Source organism: Gossypium hirsutum, chromosome D09, assembly GCF_007990345.1.
Source record: "Gossypium hirsutum isolate 1008001.06 chromosome D09, Gossypium_hirsutum_v2.1, whole genome shotgun sequence".
Lineage (NCBI taxonomy): Eukaryota > Viridiplantae > Streptophyta > Magnoliopsida > Malvales > Malvaceae > Gossypium > Gossypium hirsutum.
Window position 1 is genome coordinate 5,474,032 of NC_053445.1, and position 20,560 is coordinate 5,494,591.

A 20,560-nucleotide genomic window follows, 5' to 3' on the forward strand; every position below is an offset into this window, starting at 1 on the left:
GGTATATCTCAACTTGTTGGGGGGTAAAGTCCGGAGGATAGACAGGTCCCTCATTGTCTCCTTCTTCAATATTGAGCACATAGCCTTTTCCTTTATCAGTTCCTTTATTGAATCATTGAGTTAACTGAGCCATCATACTCCCTTGAGATTCCAGCATTTTGTCTATCATCTTTTGCTGCTCATTTATTTGCTTTTGAAGCTGCTCCTGCATTTCTTTTTGGGATTGTTCTAGACTTTCCATCCTTTGATCCATATTCTTAGTTTTTGATTGAGTACCGTAACGGTGTTTAGTAGGCTGGTTGGTTTCCAGATTAACTGAGAAGTGATTTAAATTAATTAGAATCCTTTGATTTATTTCTTAATGCATATGAAACAATGCAATGCATGAAATGAATGCAGAAAGGCGTCAATTTTGATTCAATTCCATATAAGAAAACTTTACTAGAAATTAAATTCCTTTACATAAAGTGAATTACAAATAAGACTTCGCCCTAGTACCCAGAACTCTAATCTTTCTAAGTAACAAAGCTAATTCTTGCCCCCGATTCGATTCTAATTCATACTTCACACTCAGCGTGTCAGCCTGCACTGCTAAAGCCTGTATATGATCAGCTACTTCTCGAATCTGGACCACAGCTTCCTCGATAAGATGATCTCTTCTTCTAACTTGACTCTGAAAGTGGTGGAGCTGTTTATTATTATGACTCTCATTTGCTTTTAAGTGCTTGATCTGGATCTCACAATTTTGCAGCACCGCTTCTAGCTCTTCAATTCTTTTCTTCATTTCTTCAATCTTGCTCAAGCTTGCTTTCAACTCTTTTGCCAAATTTTGATTTTGATATTGACGAAGACATCCTTCCAACACAACCACCCTATCATTTAGCTCGCCTTTTTCTTTTTGTCTTTCTAGCAAACTCTTTTCTAAAACTTCGTTTCGTCTCTGCATCTCCTGAAATTTCTGTTCTCATCTATCGGCTTTGTCCTTTTGTTCTCGAATTTCTGCCCGCCACTGTTCTAAAGTGTTTCCCAGCTCAGCAGTTCTGATTGACAAACGCATTTTTTTATAATCCATTTTCAGACTACCCAGCTCTTCCTCAGCCTTGCTTTTCTCTTTCTTTAACTTCTCATTTTGAAGCTTCTGAACGTCTATATCCAATCTGAAGTTCGTCTTTTCTGCCTCCATTTGCTCTATCTTTTTCTCTAAATCTGTATTTCTCCTCTCAAAATCTTGCCTTATGATTTCCAGCTCAGAAGGAATGACTCACAAATGCTCTTCTATTGACTGGTTGTCTTCCTGATTTAACTTAGGTGTATTATTATTAATCCTTCTAGCCCACCATTCATGATACTCTGGAGTTGTCATTGGTCCCACAGCTTGCCTCTTCATTTGGTGAGTCTGTTTCCACGCACTAGACATTTCTTGAATCTTCTTTCTATAACCATCATCCTTGTACGAAAATTCACAATCAGCTATCCCTTGGGTCGCAAGTATAAATTGTCTTGACCTATATTGCCTTAGCACCAATAATGGGGCATATCCAGCAGCTCCCCAAATACTCAGCAAAAGAACCCAATCAAAACTACCACACCTATACAGGATCTCATCTGGAAGTAACCAGTGAGCTCTCCACTCAACGTCCTCCTCTTGAAGATTTTGAAGAATTGTCATCCACTTCTCCTTTGAAATGTCATCTCTCCTCGGTGTAGCGACTATCTCCTTTAGTGGTGAATAATTTTCAGAGAAAACCCGATACGAAACTTTATCCACCTTCTAAAAGTGACTGTGAAACCATGCGAGTAGAAGCTGTGCACATCCAATAAATCTACCTTCGCCCGTCTTTCGGCATGCACTTAATGACCTGAAAGTTTCTGCCAAAATTACTGGAATTGGTGTAACCTTCTTATCGAGCCGGTCGAATAAATCAGTGACTGCTTCATCCACATACCCCAAGGCTTTAGGGAAGACAACCAAACCGTATATACTTAAAGCAAAAACTTCTAACTTTTTCCTTACATCTGGGTGTGTGAGAATTGCATCTTTCAAGCTTTTTCAAGGAACGCACTTACTATCCCCATTTTGCTTAATTCGTGCGACAACCCAGTGCTCACTAATTCCTGTTACACTCATCAGCTTCTTTGAAAAGGTTGCCACATTTACCGCTCTTGAATAGACCCTGTCCATTTGAAACTTTGAACATCGGAGTAAAGCCATATATTCCTCTATCGTAAGCACCAAATCGACCTTCCCAAATGTAAAGCAGCTGTAAGCAGGATTCCAGAACTAGGCGAGGGCTTGAAACAAATGCTTGTCTACCTTTACATCAAGCAAATAAGACAGATCCTAATAATTATTATAAAATAGCTGTCTAACCTCATCACTCCACTGACCCCAGATTTCCTTCAATTCTTGCAAATTGTTTTGAGATACACTGCTATGCGCAAAGTCCCATAACTCCGATACATGCCCGTCAGCCAAACTATCACCCTTTTCTTATTGCGTTGTTTCGGACCAAGTTCGGACAGCCACATTGTCCTCCACTTTATCAAGAAACCCTCTTTCCATGATAAGCCTTCTATCTAACAACTAAATATAGACTGACGCCTTTTATGATGAAATAAAATGCCATGTCATGCAATCAAAATAAAACACAAAAAGTCAGTATCACATAAAAACATAAGATATAATCAAGAAATAGTAAAATTCCTAATTGGATATCTACTAGGGTTTAGTATAGTTCTACCTGGGGTGGATTCCTAAGGTTCATTATATGAAGTTCGACTTCTAGGGTAAAGGTACCCGAACCAGCAGATTCCTCAATCCTCACCCATTATAGGCTCATATGGATCAAGTTCAGTTCAGGGGAATACATTTCCCTATGACTGCACGGAGATTAAAATCTCACGAAGACATAGGTACGGATGTATCCCAAAAGCGGTCCACTACCCTGCACGAAGGTAAAAACCTCACGAAGGACTAGTTTCTCGCTCCCACTTAAAGGGTAAAATTATCCAGTATATGTAATGTACAATGCAAAATAATTTAAAGTACTTAAATCAATTAAGCATGAATGCAAGAGGATTTTTAAAACGAATTTTATTTTTTCGACTATAAGATAAAAATTAATCAATTTTGTGGCTCGACTCTCTTATTTATTTTTTTAAAAAAAGTCCCCAGCGGAGTCGCCAAGCTGTCGAAACCAGTTTTTTGAAAAACAAAAATTTTAGGTTGTCGACTTTTAAAAACAAAAATTTGGGAGCCGCCACCAATCTTTTATTGAGGTGTAATTGGATCACCTAAAAATAGCTTTGGTCTACGAGTTTTAGAAAAAATGGATCCAGGAGTCGGTTACATATGAGGAAGGGTTAGCACCCTCATAACGCCCAAAAATTGGTACCAAATTGATTAACTAATGTCTTGAAGTCGAAAGTTAAAAAAACACGATCCTTAATTAAATTAGTTATTGAGACCTTCCCATTTTGAAAAGAAAAACATCACACTCAATACGTTAGGGCACAACATTTTACTCTCTCCACAATGAGTTGGTTAAAAATTTGTGTAATAGCATTTAAGAAAATATCTACTTGTTTAAAATTTATAGAGAAATCACGGCCCAATACGTTAGGGCACAATTCCTAAAAATTCCAAACATTCGATATTTCCTTTATTTCTTTAAAAAATCTTTATCTCGAGAAATCAACGTGTCACATCCAATACGTTAGGACACAGCACATTGAATTCCCAATGATAAGTTTTATTTTATTTGATTTAAACAACAATCCTTGATTGTTAGATTTTTTAACAAATCGGAACCCAATACGTTAGGGCTCAATTTTCTTAAGAAATCCTAAATATGAGTATTATCTTTATTTTGAAACGTTTTATTTCAAAATTAAATAAAAAGATAGCGTAACGCTATGTTGAATATGTGAACAAATGCCCCTTTAAACAAATATCAATAATAAATACAACAATTTCATATAAATAACATGAATAAATAAGTAAATAAATAAGATAATGACATGCAAAATATCAAATAAATGGGCAAGCTAATAATAAAAATACGCAAACATAAATTAATAAGCAAATGATTGAAATAAACAAAAAAATATACATGTACACATAAAAATATATAAGTTTAAAATAATTAAAATAATTTCAAAATTAATTAAATAAATAAAACAAGTATATATATATAAGTATGCGAAAAATATTAGTTTTTTTTAAAAAAAAGGCATAAATACATGCTTAAAAATATATATAATAATAATTACATATGAGAATTATAAAATAAAAATAAAAAAAGTACGATTACAGTATCAAAAATATTGATTTTTAAAGAAAATATGAAAAAAGGACTAAATTGGATCGCCAGTAAAGATTCGGAGTAAATTTGCAAAGAAATAAAATCTGGAGGACTAAATTGAATTCTCGAATTACATAGAGGGGCTGGAAGGGCAATTTTCCCTTCTCCTCTAAAACGGTGCCGTTCAAAAGGATTAAATTGGAATTTAAAATAAATTAAAGGTTGAATTTAAAAAACAGATAAACTTAATTGTAAAAGTGTTAAAAGGCGGAGGGGTTAAAAGCGTTAATTTTCCCCCGCTCGAAAACACGCGGATCTTAAGCTGGGTCGGGTCGGGATCGGGTCAGAATCGGGTCGGCCTCCCCAAAATGACGCCGTTTTGAGCGTCTGGAGGCCCTCCAAAATGGCATCATTTTGGTACCGTATATAAGCCTCCCTTCCTCCAAAAAAAATCATTTTAAAATATTTTTTAAAAAAAACACAAATCCCTTTTTAAAAATGCTCTCTGCCCCTCAGTCCTCCGGCCATCGGTCGGTTGTCGGCCACCGCGCCGGCCACCGGTCTCCGGTGCCAGCACCACCCAATGCGGTGGCCGGAAAAGAGGAAAATTCCCCTTTTGGCCTTCTCGACCCCCTTATGCCCAAATCTGGGCTTAGATCCTTCAAAATATCAGTAAAAATGTTCAGAACAACTCGAAACATTTTAGTTTTCGACCACCGATCCTCGGGGGTGGTTCCCTCAAATGCCTCAGCGCCGCTTCGGAGTCTGAAGAAAGGTAGTTTCTTTCTCTTTTTATTTTGTTTTATTTATATACAAATAAAAAATAAAAATAAAAACAATAGTAGATTAAAGTAAAAACGAATTTAAAAAAAATAGATGTAAACCTTAGGACTGATTTGCTCTATACTGTATTCTCTCTTTTGTTGTGAATATAATCATGTCTTCTTTATTGATTTCGAAAATCCCCCTATTTCAGGTTTTGGGCTACATAGGCCTGTTGTAATTTGGGCCCTTTTAATCCCGGGAAAAATCTGTTATTACAATTTAATTATGAATAATTATAAAATGATCATCCAATTTTTTAATTTTAATTTTTTGGTCACCAACTAATTAATATAAAAATAGAAACATCAAAAAATTTAAGATAGTTAGGTGACCAAATAAAGACAAAATTAGATAGTTGAGTGACCATTTTGTAACTTTTCGAAGTTGAGTGAAAAAAAAATCCATAGTTGGGTGACAACTAATTTACTTTATCCATATATTATATTATATTATATTTCACAAGTAAAAGAACCTTATTTGCTAATAGTCCTTTCTTTTTGTCCTTCTCGGTCCCCTCTCTATTAGGGGTGTAAATGAGATTCTGATGCTTGCAAGATTACTTGAGTTTGATTCTAAAAAAAATTCGAATTCGACTCGGTAATTATTGAACTGAGCTCAAGCTATTGATCAAGTCAAATTCGAGCTTAGTAATACTTGACTTGAAGTGCTTGCAAGTCTTAACGGGTTTTTCATATTTTTTATATTATTAAGTTACATAGTTTCCCTTAATTATCAAGCCGAGCTCATGTACGAAAATTGATAAACGAGTTTAATCGAGCTCAATTCAAATAGCTCAGTTATATCTCAAGTAAACTCGAACTTAAAAATAAATGTTCAATTAAACTCAAACTAAGGTATCGAGTTTCAAAATTTAAATCGAGCTTAGTAATATTTAAACAGGCTCGATTATACCACTACCCTCTACAAACTAATGAGTATGGCCCCGTAAAATGTGCAATGCACCTCATTTGGATAAACTAACATATTAAAAATTTTCATAATTTTAAAGATAGGTAACTTTAAATGAATAGTATATAATGTATTAGTAAACAACTAATTTGGATTTGCATACGATGCACTTGTTATTTTTGTGTATTAATATTGTCATGTTTTTATAATATATTGTAAGTTTCAAATATTGTCAACATTAAAAGTTAATTTTAAAAAATATATTTTAAGTTTAAAAAATTATTAAATATATATAGTAGTGTCAATTTTCCTTATAATTTGTATTTCTAATAGTTTATTTAACTTAATTATAGGTCGAATTATACTTAATCTTAATTTTGTATTTTTATTGTATATTTATATATCCATGCATATTTCAATATAAGCACATTTAGAGCTACATATCACGCGAAAAATTAATGTAAAAGTAAAGTACATTTATACATCTATAATCTTATATTCATATATATCGTATAATAATATGCTGAACATAAAATAAGCCCAAATGCATCGATATTGTGAACAATAAATATAAATGTTTTTAGAATTAATGAATGAATTAAATATAGCAACAATGTATTTTTTAAAGTAACATGTATTGTTAATATTGTGTTATCTTGTATTATTATAATTATTAAAAATTATATGGTGTCCATATTAGGTTTTATATTAAATAAAATTTAAAATTATAACGAGGAGGATGCTGGGTATATTAACGAAATATATAAAAATATTTATTCCAGTTCTGTGGCTACACTTTTATAACAAAATTGCCTTGAATTAATTTTTTAATATAGTTAACAGTTATACGTGGTAGATTTTTATTATGACAAATGACAGTTTGTAAGTTATACCACATAAAATTTATTTCCATTTTTGTAATTTCATATTGCTATAATAATAATAATAATAATAATAATAACTCTATCAATTAGATAAAAGATGTAATAGCTCGTTTTTAGTGAAATTGGACTAGTCGTTTCGGGGCCACAAATTCAAGTCCGGAAGAAAAATTATTTTAATACTATTTCATGGTCTGCATTGTGATTGAAATATCGCATGAAAATTTCGTAAAGAAATTTTATCGGTTACATGTCTAATTAGATGGAAAGGACCAAATTGCATAAAATGTAAAAGTTGAGTTCTAGTAGTTATAGGTATCAAATAGCTATGGAATTCAAAACTTGAGGTCCTTATATGACAAATAGACCATTAAAAGGAGTTAGTAGATAAGTATGGTTAGTCATCATTGGAAAATTTAATAAAGAAAAAGACCAAATTGGAAAGTAAAAGATAAAAAGATGATAAATAATAAAATAAAAGAAAATATCATCATATTATCATCTTTCCTAAATTAAAAAGATGGAAATCCTAGCCATGGAAACCTAAGCTCAAGCCAACTTATTTTGCTTAATTAGGTAAGTATTCTTGACCCGTTTTTAATGATTATTATATTTTCTAGATCGTAATAGCTTAATCTAGTTATCTCAGGGATTAATTTGTAAATTTATCAAAGTATTAGGGTTTTTCCATGGATGAGTATGTATGAAGTATGAAGTTTTATGGTAGAAAATGAAAGGTTGTTGATAGATAAACAACTTTTGTAAAGAGAAATTTGATGAAATTATGATTTAGGAACTAAATTGAAAAGATGTAAAAGTTATGGAAAAATTCTAAATTTTGTTAAATACATGGGCTGCTAATGTTGCATGTAAAAATCGGTTAGGCTTGGAATAATGATTAAATTGCATGAATTTCATTTTCTATGCCTAGAGACGAAATCAGAATTAATTAAAAGTATAGGGGTAAAATGGTAATTTTTTCTAAGATATGAATTGAATTGGATTGAATTGAATGTAAATTGTATTAAATTGATGTTAAATTCATTCATATAGATCCGGATAGATCAAATACGAAGCTAGATCGTGAAAAAGAAAAAGTATAGGATTAGTAGACAACAAATCAACCTGCAATTATCGAGGTAAGTTTATGACCCCTAACCTAGCAGAATGCATTAATTCCACACTGAATGGGACACATAATTTTTTGATAACCTTGGTGGTTAAGGAAACATATTTTCAATTAGCAACCTTGTTTCTAAAGTGGGCTGAGACATTCAGGACAGATAAAGGGCGGTCACATTTGGTGTGAATTGGAGCTAAAAGATATTAGGGAAAATGTAGAAATCACAAACTCAATGACTTCAGTGTGTCACTTACGACCAAATCTAATATTTTGGGTTATGTAGCCCCATAGACTCGGCCAAGGAGTTATCGGCAGAGCGTACTACATATATTTGAGACAAATTACCTGCGACTATGGGAGATTTCAAGCACTTCATTATCAATGCGCACATGCAAATGCAACATGTGCCTTAACACATGTAGATTTTATGACCTACGCTGACAAAGTTTATAAACTTGAATGATATATAATGTTTGGAAATCTAAATTCTCACCTATCCCGGATGAAATCATGTAGCCACCTACCTTGCATGCTTCTTTCAAGTTGGTACCGGATAAAAATTTACGGCGCAAGCTGAAAGGTCGATGAAACTCAACTTGAATATAAGGAAATATGGATTTTTAGGACCGGGGAAACACATCGAGGTTATGCGGTTACTGTAGGAACCCAGAGCATACGAAGCCAATATGTCCACACCTCTTAGGATCTTTGAGGCGAAGAGCTAATTAAAAAACACTAAATCATGCTGTGAAAACACTAATTATTCATTTTCTGATTTATTTTTTTTTTGAAAATTTTAAGTTAATATTAATTATTGAAGTAAGATATATTACAATGCACAAGTCAAAGTTTTAAAATTTTTCCATACCTTTTTAGCAAATATTTGCTTTCTCAAAATATTATACTTAACAAATGAACGGAGAAAAACTTAAATGAAAAAGTAACATAAATAATTGTAAATTTTAAACTCACAATATGATATGGTACAAAGAAAACGAAATTAATAGATTTTTTTCGTAAATTGTAAATAAGTGTACATTTGGGGATGTAAAACAAATATACAATTTGGGAAATTTACAAATAACATAATCGTTCGTCCTGAATGTATGCCACAACTGGGTGGGATTCGAGCACGTCTAAGGTTCTGTCACACTATTTGGGTTAGTGGCTCCTCATCGACTTCGTCTTCATCTTCATGTTCACGTCGAGGTTGATTGTAATATTCATCTCCTTCTCCGTGGCTGACTGCGACTGTGTCCTAGTCACCCATTGTACATCCCCCTGTTTGAGTCGACAATTGCGAGGATGACCCACTTTGGTAGAAAAACGATACTAGGGGTGTTTGCGACACTATTGACGGATTATGGTGTCGTATGGGCCAATTGTGGATAAAATGTGGAAATTGTCGATGATACTGGATGGGTCGATGTTACTGCCGCATCGGTGTCTAATATGATTGTGAGTGCTATGGTGCTTGTGTAAAATAAATTGGTGTTGAAGGTGTTGATGCAGGGAATGATTGTGCATGCTATGGTATTTGTGTAAAATAAACTGGAGCTAAAGGTGTTAAATCGGGGAATGATTGTGCATATTGTGATGCTTGTGTCAAATAAAATGGGTTAGGACCAAAAATATATAAACCATATTGACTGGAATGTTGCATGACAATCAAGTCCTCTTGTGGAGATGGAGCAGATGTTGATCCCCCCGCAGCATCTTCTCCCAACCTATGATTAATAGGCCCTTGTCTTAGCCTCTTATGGCAACATTGCCTACTCCTTTCTTAAGTCGACAGTATATACAACTTGTCGTTATGCCTGAACCAATTCATGTAATCTAGAGATGTCACCAAATCCGGTGTGAAAAATAGTTCATGCGTTGGCAAGTAATAATACCTACACTGCCAAATCTCGATATACTTCTTGTAGAATGTTGGTCAATCTTCCTCGAGTCTCCCTTACATGTTGATATTGTACAAGTTATCATGCTTTTAGGGTGGCAGTGGAATACGTTGCGTACACCCGAACTATTGCATCATTCGGTCGGATTTTTGTATCTCGACCAATGCAAAAATGATCAATGGCACTTTCATGTAATAGATGTTGCAATTGGCCAAAAATTTGACCAGGACACATCCTTGAATCCTCGAATCCACATATGACATTCATACAAACTATAGTACAAATTTATAAAATTTAGCATGTTCCTAATATTTAATTTCAAATGCTGGAATACAAAACCAATAACTTTGAAATTCAGAAACTAACCTCCTCTTTGGTTTGTTGATCTAAAGTTAGTCGAATATCCTCGAGCTTAGTCGATATAATGCTGTGTCTCACGGAGATGTTCCACCTATTCAAATAATATGTTATTTCAAAATTACAACAATGAAAAATAAAAAGGATAATAATATTATCAAATGAATTTTACCATATTACGAGTGAGAATTCGTAAAGGAGTTCCACTTAGGGGCATAAAAATGGTAGTCGATACCATGCCCATGATTGAAGAAGGAGCATGCAACCACTAATTTTAACTTTTTCTGGTACCTTCACTCGACACATTTCTTGGTACAATGTCGCCAGCACTGCTAATCCCCAACTAAGTTGCCCCACTTCTTTCATGTCGGCTAGTAGTAGTAGCCAACTTAAATGTACCAAATTGAGAGATTTATCTAGCATTAGTAGACCCCCAATCAACCTCAAGATGAATGTAAGTACGAATTGTTCTTTTTTAACGTCACTCGTAGAAGCCTCGATAGTTTTAAAGTTGTCCTCCAGCCATCTCATCTCGATCCGACTACCCCCTAAACTTGTTCGACACCTTCCCTAGTAGTTGCTCGCATGTTACACTCCAATCGACACTAATCAGGCCCTATAATGACTTCCCCATTGACCGGTAGACTGAGTTGTAAACTAACGTCCTAATTATAATCGTACACTCACCGCAGGGAATATGGAATGTGTGTGCCTCCTGTACCCATCTTTCAACCAAAGCATTGATAAGTGGGGAGTCCAATTTATTCCTTTCGAGCATGCAAGCTACGTATAAAAATCATACATCTTGCAAGTGTCCATAAATGACACTCGATACACCTTCGCTTAAATTGTTTATGTACGTCTCCAACATCCGATCTTTCGGTTGAGTATATAAACATAAAAAAAATTATAGTCTCAACATCATAATAATTAACTACTTAAAATTAAATAATTAAATAATTATTTCTTACTATTTGTTAATGCCGGAGATATGCTTGTCATCCAAACAAATAAGTTGATTTACTATTTAAAAATTTTAAGGAATAAAATAAAATCGAAGAGAATAGAATTCAGAAAAATAATTAAAAAATTAATTGAGAAATGAGAATTAAGAATTGAGGATTGGGGATTGAGGATTGAGGATTGAGAAATGAGAATTGAGAAATGAAAATTGAGGATTGAGAATTTAGGATTGAGGATTGAGTATTGAGTTAAAAAGAACCAAGTTTAGAGGGGGTTTATAAAGGAAAAATTATGGTTGTTGGACTCCTTTTAGTCGTTGAAAAAGTTACAATTGGAATAGTTACTGTTGAAAGAAAATGCATCCTACAAGGTACGTTTTTTTTCTCTCCAAAAACAATACAGATCAATAAATTTAAAAAAAATGGCACACTTTCTTAATTTCTTTTTTCAGCATATTTATAAAAATTATCCCCTACATTTTAGATTTTTGGTTTTTAATAGATTTAATTTGATTTTAGTCTAAAATTTGGATTCAAAGGTCTTTCAATTTATAGGTTGTCAAATTTCATTTTTCTAAATTTTAGAATTTTTAAGTTCTTAATGTTAGATTTTAAAATCCTATAATTTTAAGTTCAATTCCGCTTATTTTTAGAATTTTACAGTTTTTATTTAGTTAACCTTGAAATTTAGACAATAATTGTACAATTTCGAATTTCATTTAGTATTATATATTTAGACATCTTCTTTCCTTTTTATTAAGTTTATTCGGAGTCAAGACTAGAATTTTAAAACCTTAAACATTAAGCCTTGTAATCGAACAGGTGTTGTAAGAATGTTTTTACCTTTTCTATACATAATTGTATTTTAGAACCCATATTTGATTATAAGATCATGCCTTAGTTTGAATATTTTCCCTTTGATTTGTTTTAGGATTAGCCTTAAAACTTTGGGTGATAGGTGACTAACCGACCAAGCTCAAATTAGTTAATGATAACTTCACTTTTTAGTTTTTTGTGTCTAACTTGTTAGGTTCATCCCTAACATGTTATAACAACTTAGCGACTCCACCACGAACTCTAGTTTCGAGACTCTATCTACTTTAGGGTTTGGCTTTAAGGTTTTTGTTGTAAGTTGAATATGTAATTATATTTGTTGTAATTTGTCATTCACTTTACACATGAATTTGATACTATTCCCTCATTTGGCCCATTAGGAAGACCGGTCTTGGGCTTTTCCATAGCATAAATTATTTTTTAAAATCGATAGTAAATTTATCATTTATTTATTGATTTCATGAAGCGTTTATATGTCCATGTTTATAATTCATTAAAAGTAAAATTTATATAATGTTAAATGGTTCAAAAAATATTTTATAAAATCAATGGTAAAAAAATTTATAATGCAACTATCCGATTGGATTGGTAATCGATTGAGATACCAATCCAAAAAGGTAAAATTAGGTGCTCTACAAACTGTGCTAAAAACAGTTGAATCGATTGAAATGTATTTTATAATTATTAACATTTTTTTATAATTTTTAATAATTTACTTGATTTAAACCGAATAGACTCTAAATCGACAGTTTGGTTGGTTCGATCATTGATCCAATTTTAAAAACATTAATATAATATTCAACTTGAATTGTAAACTTTTTGAAATTATGTATTAAGATGTTCAAATTTAATTTGCTCCAATTTAATTTGGATTCTTCAACTTAAAGATAACCAAGCTTATTTAAGCTAAATCCAAGTAGTTTACAACTCTAGTATTTAATTATTACTAGCTTTTAATGTTACAGGTATTGCGTGTGATTTTGTGCATTTAATATTTAATTAATTTTTAAAAGATTTTATTTTTAATTGCATTAATTAACATAAAATAACATTTTTATTTAAATTATTGGATATAATTAAAATATATTAACTTATAATAAATATATATATTTCTTAATTTTTTTTTGGTTAATGTTACACAATTCTATATATATATATATATGATGGAAGTAATGGATGCTCAATTATCTGTCAATATGCAGGCTTGATTGGATTTGTGTTTTCGTATGTTTCAAATAGTTTGTTTATTTGTAGGGAAAATCTGAAAAAGAATATGATCAATCAGAGGGGTCCCGACAGGAGTTGAAATTGAAGGTTCGAGAGTTGTTGATAGAGTAGTAATGGCATCGGAGAAAAATGGCGATAAGGGTATCTTCAGATATCTGAAGAAGAAGTTCAACAAAAGAAGGATGAAGAAGAGCAAAACGAGATGTGGATAATTAGGGTTACCTTTCTTTTGATTTACGGTATCCCTTTTTTGGAGGCCTTTTTTATTAATGAATTCATCGACTTAGCAAAAGGGAAAAAAAACACATATCCAGAACTTGTATAATAAATACCTTCAAGAGGTCAAATAACATTGAGTGAAACAAGTATGAATTCTTGGGCAACCACAAGACTCCACCAATGTGACAAATAGAGAAGCTAAAGGCTATCTATCAAGAGAAATAGTTTCAGGAGTGTTGGAAACTAGAAAGATGAATTTAATGGAAAAGTTTCACTGTTGGTTGTAATTGTCCTAGACATTGGACTACTAGGATTGGTCTCCCATGAATGGATTATGTCATCTATTTCATATTCTTCATCACCATGGTCTTCAATAACATTTCCACCTGAAGCTTTAATCAACTCCAGCTCCATTGCTACTTGTTTCATGGTGGGTCTTTTCTTTCCATTAAGATTCAAGCATCTTTTTGCTAGCAGAGCCACTACTATAATCTCCTGTTCTGGACCATCCTTTACTACCATTGGATCGAGAATGTTAAATAAGGAATTCTCTTGCATTGAATCCAAAAAATAAGATACCAAGCTTCTCACTGGCTCTGATTGTTCCTCGGAGATGGGTTTTTGTCCTGTTAAAAGCTCAATAAGAACAACTCCAAAGCTATAAACGTCACTCTTCTCTGTAAATTGACTTGATCGAAAATATTCGGGATCCATGTATCCAAAAGTTCCTTGCACCCTAGTGGTTAGATGAGTTTGTTCAAGTGCAACTGATCTTGAAGTTCCAAAATCTGATACTTTTGCCCTATATTTACCATCCAAAAGTATGTTACTAGATTTGATGTCTCGATGATAAATAGGAGCAGAAGCAGCTGAATGCAAATAGAACAAGGCATTGGCAATTTCAATTGCAATTCGTAAACACATTTCCCATGTCAATGGTAATTCTTCATTTTGGTTATGAATGAGATCGTATAATGTACCATTTGGGATGAACTCATACACCAATAGAGGAACTTCAGCCTCTAAACAACACCCTAAAAGCTTAACCACGTTCCTGTGATTAATTTGAGATAAAATGATCACCTCGTTAATGAACTGTTCAACCTTCTTTTCATCAAATTTTTTTCCTTCCACCATTTTGGATTTCTTAATAGCCACAATGCTTCCATCTATTAGCATTCCTTTATAAACAGTCCCTTGACCTCCTTGACCAAGGATTCGGTTTTCATTATAAGAATCAGTCGCCTTTGTCATCTCTTTTGAAGTAAACAACTTAATTTTTTCAACATTACCTTCATTGCTAGATAAATGTTGTTGCAGTAACAAACCTCCATTCCTTTTGAAGTATTTCTGCTTCAGCATGATTTTTTGTTTTCTTTTGAGGACTTTGTACACACTCCATGTTGCGAGTAGTAGAAATAGTGTCCCAACACTAGTGCTGCAACCTACATAGATATAAGAAACATAGTTAAAAGGTAAATTTGAAAAATAAAGTACATGTTAAAAAACCATGAAAATGTTTCGATAAAGTTTTATTCATATTTGATAGCCCAATGAACAATGAGTGAGCCTTATTGCACCATCCATTGTTTTGATATTGAACTTTTACAAATTTAATGATAAATAACTATTACTGCATCACACATTCAAAAGTAAATATATTATTGCTTAAACTAACATAATTCAATAACCATAATGATTCCACTGTAAAAACGAATACGTACCTACAATAATGCTTGTCAAGATATGCTTATTTTGAGTCTGTATTTTGCGCTCGCAACGAAATCCCGTACTATTGAATTCATAATGAGGAGGGCAAGACTTTGAGGAGCAATAGTTACTAGGGGTATTCAAACAAAGCATGCTGCAATACTTATAATTCTCACATTTCTCATCTGTCATTTATGAATTGAATAAAAAGAGATTAGAATCATATAATTCGGTTAAAGTATTTGAAAGGTCTTTCTATTATATGGATTTGATCAAATTAGTTTTTATATTATTAAAAAGAATAAAAAAAGTTTAAATTATAACATTATTAACATTTACTACATAAAAATATATTGAAAATTATTTTTTCAATTTCAAACAACATGTTTCATTTACAAACCATAAAAACTTTAAACATAATTAACTCTATTAAAAAGTAAATGAATTTTTAAATAGTAAATATTAAGTATATTCCAATTTAGCCTTATTTAATTTTTTTAAATAGTAGATGGATTAATTTGATTAAGTATATTCATTCATATAATTCAATGGATATTAATTTAGTAATGCAAGCCAAAATAGAAGTTATTTTGATATCTAATTTCATTTTCCTTTTTGTTGGTTCAAATTATGTTTAGGAGTATTCCAATATGTATGTAGAACCATTATTTAGTTGATTGAGATTTAGTTGAATTAGCATTACTCTTAATTATTGTAACAGTTAAAACTAGTTGAAATGTGATTAAATGAGAAAGTTAAATACAATTATCAAAAACATAAAACAAATAAGTATAGTAGTTTTGTTTAAGAGGGATGGATAATTTTTTAATATATATATATCGACGGTTAATATTTTGAAAATTCATTCATTGAATTTAATATTTTATTCATATAGATCGTGCATGTCAAATTTGATGTAAATTAAAATTTGCCAACCTTTGTTTTATGTAAAAAAATATTCAGTCTATGAATATATCGAGTATTGTAGAGCAATATGATAGAGATATCGGATGGGTTTGAAAATTTACACGCATGACAAGTACAATTATATTAACAAATTCAACGGTTGGATTGTTAAAATATTAATCGTATAAAGAGATATGAAAGAGTGTAAAATTGAAGTTGTTTTAAAAAAATTATGTAACAATTTATTTATTAAAAAATGATATAAAAAATAGGAGTTTGATTGAAATGGTAAAGTTAAGATATTAGCTATCATGGTGCCTTGGTTCAAATTTCATTACACTCATTTTTCTAGATTTTACATAAATTATAAAATAACAAAAATACTCTCATAATAATATTTGTTATTTGTTCTTGCATAAAAGTAAAAGATTTTCATAATTTCTCAATCGAGTTGAGACTCTATTGATGGGTGACACCAAATCAATTAACCTATTAGAGAATAGTACTATTTTAAGGCACACCCATGATGTGAGCGGAAAACATTATGTAATAAACATATTGAATTAAAGCTTATATAAGAATCAAATGAATCGTAATGATAAAGTTTAATTTTAAAATTTGTTGTGTGAAAGATTCAAATGTCACAATGTTAGATTTATTATGAATTTTATATAAAAAATATAAAAAAATAGAATACCCTTAAAATAATATAACTTAATTTGTATATAAAATATTTTAATAATTTTTCGATTGAAATATACCTATAAGCAAAGGTAATATAGATATAAGAAAAAAAAGTTCCAAAAAAAAAAAATAATTCGTACCTTGGCATGAACTCGAATAACCGAAATCTTCGCTGTAGCATACACATAGATGTTTAGAGCTCAACATCGACCAACAATATTGACCATCGGATGTACAATAAGTGTTCGAGCTATCATTCAAATGGCACTCTCCTAATATTGGTGTGCCCCATTGCAGCCGTGTTGGGACATAGGCCTTGTTAATTATACCAAACTTCAAATCATAGTCACCCGCATGATCTTTTTCTCCTATAATCACTACTACTCATGTTTACGTAGAATGAATTGAGACCCTGAGGAATCTTAACAAGACAACCATTAGTAGAGGAAGTCTCATTATTAATCCTACAGCTTGGTTGCAAACATCCACCTATAAGATTATATGTTTTGTTGAAAACAGTAACCATATTACCGCAACCTGAAGACCAAAATTTGTTGTAGGAATCTGAGTAGTAAAAAGGGGTGCCTGTTAGATTGAGACTCATCCCATTATAATGGTTTTTTTGACAGTTAAAGTAAGTTATTGGATGGTTGATTGTGACAGTACCGTAAAGAAAATCAAAGGCTAGTATTTTTAGATTCGTGCCACTTATATTTAAGAAAGGCCCTTTTTTTCCATTGGTGGTTTTGTCGCAAATTACTTTAAACCAGTCTTTGGGATCATATCGGCCCTTCACTCTAAAGGGGTAGTTAAAAGTAACATTCCCACATGACTCTACCTTGTAGAAGTTGATAGATAGGCAGCCTTCAGGCTTAGCAAAAAGGAAGTAAATTGCAAAATCTACTAAATGTATATACATCTAATATTTGTAGAAAATAAAAGCAACGTGTCATTCAAAAAACAAAAAATATATAATCATCGAAGCTACATATGAAAAGTGTTACTCTTAACTAAATTTTTTAATTAAGTTTATGTGTTATTTGTCACATTAAATTCAATAAAACTTTCTTATTATCAATATAAATTTTATGGTTGAATTTGATGTCATACAATATTTCTAATTAAAAATATGTTTAAGGGTGTAAAAAGCCCTCAAACTTTAAAAAAAAGTAATTAAGTTTCTATTTTTGTTTTTTGTACTCAATTAAATACTTGAATTGTCAAAATGCATCAAAAAGGTCTTTTAACCATTAAAGTTATCTGCCCCTAGTTTTTTTTTTTCAGTTAAAACTACCATGTGTCATAACCATAGAGTGATATGTGACAAAGAATGATAAAAAAATAAAAATCAATTAAAGATATAAAAATTATTAAATTTTAATAAAAATATTTAAAAGTTATTAAAAATTAGAAAAATAAATTGTAAAAAAATTGTAAAATTTTATAAAAATAATTAAAAATTTATCAAATATATAGAAATATAGAAAAATCATATAATTTTATAAAGTCGTAAGAAAATTATAAAAATGTAAAGAAATATAAAATTTTTACAAAATTATAAAAACTATTGTATCTTGATTTTATAGCTATTAAATTTTAATAATTTTTATTTCTTTTATTGATTTTTATTTTTATTATTTTTTACCACATGCCACGTCATGTTGTGACACATCATAGCTTTAACTGAAAAAAGAAAAAGAAATTAGGGGTTATTAACTTTAATGATAAACGATTAAAGTTAACTGTCAAATGACTTTTTTGATCCATTTTGATAGCTTAAAAGCTTAATTGCTTTTCTTTAAAAAGTTTTAATTACTTTTTACACCTTAAACTTAAAAATACTCCCTTTTTCTAAAAAAAAAAATTCCGAAGATATTTATCGTGGGTTTTCTCTTTCTACATAATAATATTCTAAATATTAAATTCTTATACTAATGTATAATTCAACTTATGATCATTTCAAATTTTTTTTATGGAACTAATGATTCAATTTTCAAAATAAATGGACTTCATTTAAAACAAAATTGTGTAAATCATGAAATGAATGGAAACATAATAAAATGTAATAAAAAATAAAAATGGATAAAACGAACATGAAGCCAGCGGTGTCCTTAGTCCAACAAATTAGTAAACTACACCTTTCTGCCTCTCTCAAAAGAAATAATAATTTAACATAAACACTTTAACCCTTGAATAAATACGTAAATTTACATTTTTAAACTCCTCTAAAAAATTAATTTAATCTCATTTTAAGTATTAATTTAACTGAATTAAAAGAAGAAAAATGAAAGCCAAGCAATTGAAATGACAGCGCGTGACTGGCCTCCTTCACCGCAATAGCTGGAATTCCAGTTGAGCACGGCGGGAACATGCGTGGTTCCTTTATTGATGCCACTGGGTAATGGGTAAGCATCACGGAAAGAGTACTTGCTAAAGATGAAAGCAGATGCGCATCCTTTGCTGTCAGGATACATGGCTCTCATTTTTACGGTATAGGAAGTGAGATTTGCAGTCAGTTCAGTAAAGCAGCCAGATTCAGAAGCACCATCGTCACACCTTGGTTGACTGCAGCCGCCAAGTGAATCAGCTTCGCTACGTAAAATAGTAGCCCAATTTCCGCATCCTACTGACCCGAAATAATTCATATCACTTGAGAAGAAAAATGGAGTCCCTGAGAGATTGACCCTCACACTAGGCTTGTTTATACGATCACAATTAGTACTGTAAGTAACTGGATAGCTGATGAGAATGGCGTTTGAAAATATGGCTTTTCCAAGTACCTCCAGATCGATGCCATTTACGTTTATGAAAGGCTTGTCCCCATTGAGGGTTTGGTTGCAAGTTACACTAAACGAAGGTTGAGTATAGCATCTGCTGTGGATTCCAAAAGGGGATGGAATTGTAATATTTCCACATACTTCTTTACCACAGGTAGGTTCTTGAAATTCTGCTGCTTGTAAAATTGGGCATAACAGGAAGAGGAAGAGGAAGTAAAGCGGTAAGTGAAAACCCATTGGCGTTGTTATTTTGCTCGAGGGAAATGAATGAAGATTTAGATAGGGTTAGTGTAGAAGTCAGGTTTTAAAGAAACAAAAGCAGGGTTAAGTAGCACCACGAGATTGTAAATTATATTTCTTAAAGTAGCCCCACTACTGTTTTTCTTTTCTTTTTAAAATTAGCACCACTATGTCAAAATAAATTATAATATTTTACGTCTAAATTTAGTAATATGATAAAAATATCTTTATTTATTTAAAAGTTCTTTTAACTTCATGTTTTAATATATTTTATGTGTTTTTATATTTATCTGGAGTTCTCTCTTATAAATATATTCATTTCTACCCACTACGTCATTCCAACGAGCCTTTAATCCATCTTTATTCGATCATGACGAAAATAAGACAAAATAAAAATATTCATATTAAATTCGATTTAATAATTTCCGCGTATAATATTCTACCGCTAAATTATATTCCTTTACTACCCCAATCAAGAAATACAACCAACCGTCAATGTGCCGTTTCATTTTGTATCCCTCCAATCATTTCCTGGCAAGTGTATTAAAATTATTTTTAAAATGAAATTTGAAAGTAAAGATTAAAAAATTAAATAAAATTTAATAATTTCCAACACTTGTATCAAATTATAGATATTATATAAATTACACTTTATAAATGAAACTCCAAATCTTAAATATTTAATAATATACTGCACATTT

At 31.4% G+C, this 20,560-nt stretch overlaps 2 protein-coding genes across 2 annotated transcripts; both read right to left on the minus strand.

Annotated features, from left to right (window-relative positions):
- Positions 1–13,725: 13,725 nt before the first annotated feature.
- Positions 13,726–15,444, minus strand: LOC107892402 (wall-associated receptor kinase-like 2). The gene is made up of 2 exons (XM_016817492.1): positions 15,267–15,444; positions 13,726–14,987 (listed from the first exon to the last, which is right to left on the minus strand). The coding sequence occupies exons 1-2, from the start codon at positions 15,442–15,444 to the stop codon at positions 13,786–13,788; spliced, it is 1,380 nt and encodes a 459-aa protein (XP_016672981.1). The 3' UTR covers positions 13,726–13,785.
- Positions 15,445–18,948: 3,504 nt separating this feature from the next.
- On the minus strand, positions 18,949–19,913 carry LOC107892804 (wall-associated receptor kinase-like 17). Its single transcript, XM_016817853.2, has one exon. It carries the CDS (start codon positions 19,854–19,856, stop codon positions 19,113–19,115), a length of 744 nt encoding a protein of 247 aa, XP_016673342.1. The 5' UTR covers positions 19,857–19,913; the 3' UTR covers positions 18,949–19,112.
- Between the last annotated feature and the right edge of the window lie 647 nt (positions 19,914–20,560).

Bases quoted from the DNA above. Each gene is read 5' to 3' on its own strand.
- LOC107892402 (XM_016817492.1), bottom strand. From the start codon at position 15,444: ATGACAGATGAGAAATGTGAGAATTATAAGTATTGCAGCATGCTTTGT. The intron at 14,988-15,266 runs GTACGTATTCGT...ATATCTATGTAG, and splicing joins CTTGACAAGCATTATTGTAG to GTTGCAGCACTAGTGTTGGG.
- LOC107892804 (XM_016817853.2), bottom strand. From the start codon at position 19,856: ATGGGTTTTCACTTACCGCTTTACTTCCTCTTCCTCTTCCTGTTATGC.